The sequence below is a fragment of the Dipodomys ordii genome, unplaced genomic scaffold, assembly GCF_000151885.1.
Source record: "Dipodomys ordii isolate 6190 unplaced genomic scaffold, Dord_2.0 Scaffold12, whole genome shotgun sequence".
Taxonomy (NCBI): Eukaryota; Metazoa; Chordata; class Mammalia; order Rodentia; family Heteromyidae; genus Dipodomys; species Dipodomys ordii.
The window spans coordinates 1,141,676-1,143,404 of record NW_012267228.1 but is presented as its reverse complement, the minus strand read 5'-3'; the positions used below and the strand labels follow the sequence as shown (position 1 = coordinate 1,143,404).

The 1,729-nt window shown below is 46.6% G+C and overlaps 1 protein-coding gene across 1 annotated transcript in view; it reads right to left on the bottom strand.

The window, feature by feature from the left end:
• Positions 1 to 1,729, bottom strand: part of Ccdc174 (coiled-coil domain containing 174) — a 16,502-nt gene continuing 14,773 nt past the window's right edge. Inside the window, exon 11 of the mRNA XM_013010329.1 lies at positions 1 to 636. Within this exon, the coding sequence (XP_012865783.1) occupies positions 341 to 636 (296 nt within the window). The 3' untranslated portion in view covers positions 1 to 340. The remainder of the gene's footprint in view (positions 637 to 1,729) is intronic.

Here is a 1,729-nt window from a genome sequence, read left to right as displayed (position 1 = left end):
TTGAGAATGAAGAGCTGAGGGACATCACCCAGGCCCAAAGTTTAAACCCCATGACTGACCCTCTCCTGCCCAAAAGAAGCCTGGACTGCACTTGCATGAAGCAAAGCAGGTAGGTTTCTTCTACACCCATTAGTAATAAACACACAGCAAGGTAATGAAAACTTCCATTCTCCCATTTACCTTCTCCCCTACTGATAAATCCAGCCTAGGACCAGCCTGTGCCTTTTCGGGAAAGGGAAAGAGGATACAGGTACATTTCAGTCCCCAAAGTTGTTTCTCCTCCTATGGGAAGGAAGTCACCACTGAGGGTACAAACCCAAGTTCAAAATGCTGTTGGAGATCAAGTTACTTGTTTATAGTATGATATCATATCATCCAGCGTTTCAAAATTGACTGTGGGGGCTTGTGGGGTGGCTTCACGAGCAGGCGGGGGTGGCATGTGTGCAGTGCAGGGCTCCGGGCCCTGGGCACAGGGCTGCTCGGGGTCACTTGGTGCAGGTCCAGATCTGTTCCACATCTGGCTACTCAAAGAAGTTCTCTTTTGACCCACAAAGTAATCTGATGGTGGGGCAAACTCAGGATCCCGCTCAGCCCGGAGATCTGACTGTCTCTTCGACCAGTAACCAAAGGAAAATTCTAGTGAAGATGAGAAAGAATAGTTAGAATACTGATTAATTACGAGATAAATTCATTGTTATTATTTGCCAATTAGCTTATATATGTATTTCTGAAAAGCCATTTTCATGCCTGTAATCCTACCTACTCTGGAGGCTGAGATCCAAGGACCCTAGTTCGAAGACAGTCTGGCCAAGAAAGTCCCTAAGACTCTATAACCACCAAAAAGCTGAAAGTGGAGTTATAGGCTCAAGTGGTACAGGACTAGACTTGAGTACAAAAATTCAAGAACAGCACCTAAGTCCTGAGTTCAAACCCCAGGACCTAAAAAAAAAAAAGCCATACTGAACTCTGGAAGATAAGAAAGGCCAATGACAAAGCTTTGTCATTTGTCAAAGATATTTTATATTGCCCGGCGATGGAGGCTCACCATCTGTAATCCTAGCTACTCAGGAGGCTGAGATCTGAGGATCACAGTTCAAAGCCAGCCCGGGTAGGAAAGTCTGTGAGACTCTTATCTCTAATAAACCACTCAGAAAACCGGAAGTGGCCCTTGGCTCCAGTGGTAGAGCGCTAGCATTGAGCTTAAGAGCTGAGGGACAGCACTTAGGCCGAGTTTAAGTCCTACAACCAACAAAGGGGGGGTGGGTATTTTATATCTACAAATAGTATTAGCAGCCAGGCATCGGTGGCTCATTCCTGTAATCCTAGCTACTCAGGAGGCCGAGACCTGAAGGGTCAAGGTTTGAAGCCAGCTGGGACAGAAAATTCTGAGACACTCTACCTTCAATTTAATCAGCAAGGGCTGGGATGTAGCTCAGTGGCAAAGCGCTTGCCTAGCAAGCGCAACATCCTGGGTTCGATCCCCAGTACCAAAAAATAAAAAAAAAAAAGACAAACAAAAAAAAAATTTAATCAGCAAAATGCCAGGTTGAAGATATGGCTCAAGGGGCTGGGAAGGTGGCTCAGTGGTAGAGCGCTTGCCTTGCATGCTCAAGACCCTGGGTTCGATTCCTCAGCACCACATAAGCAAACAGAAAAAAGCCGGAAGTGGCGCTGTGGCTCAAGTGGTAGAGCACTAGCCTTGAGCTGAAGAGCTGAGGGACAGCACCCA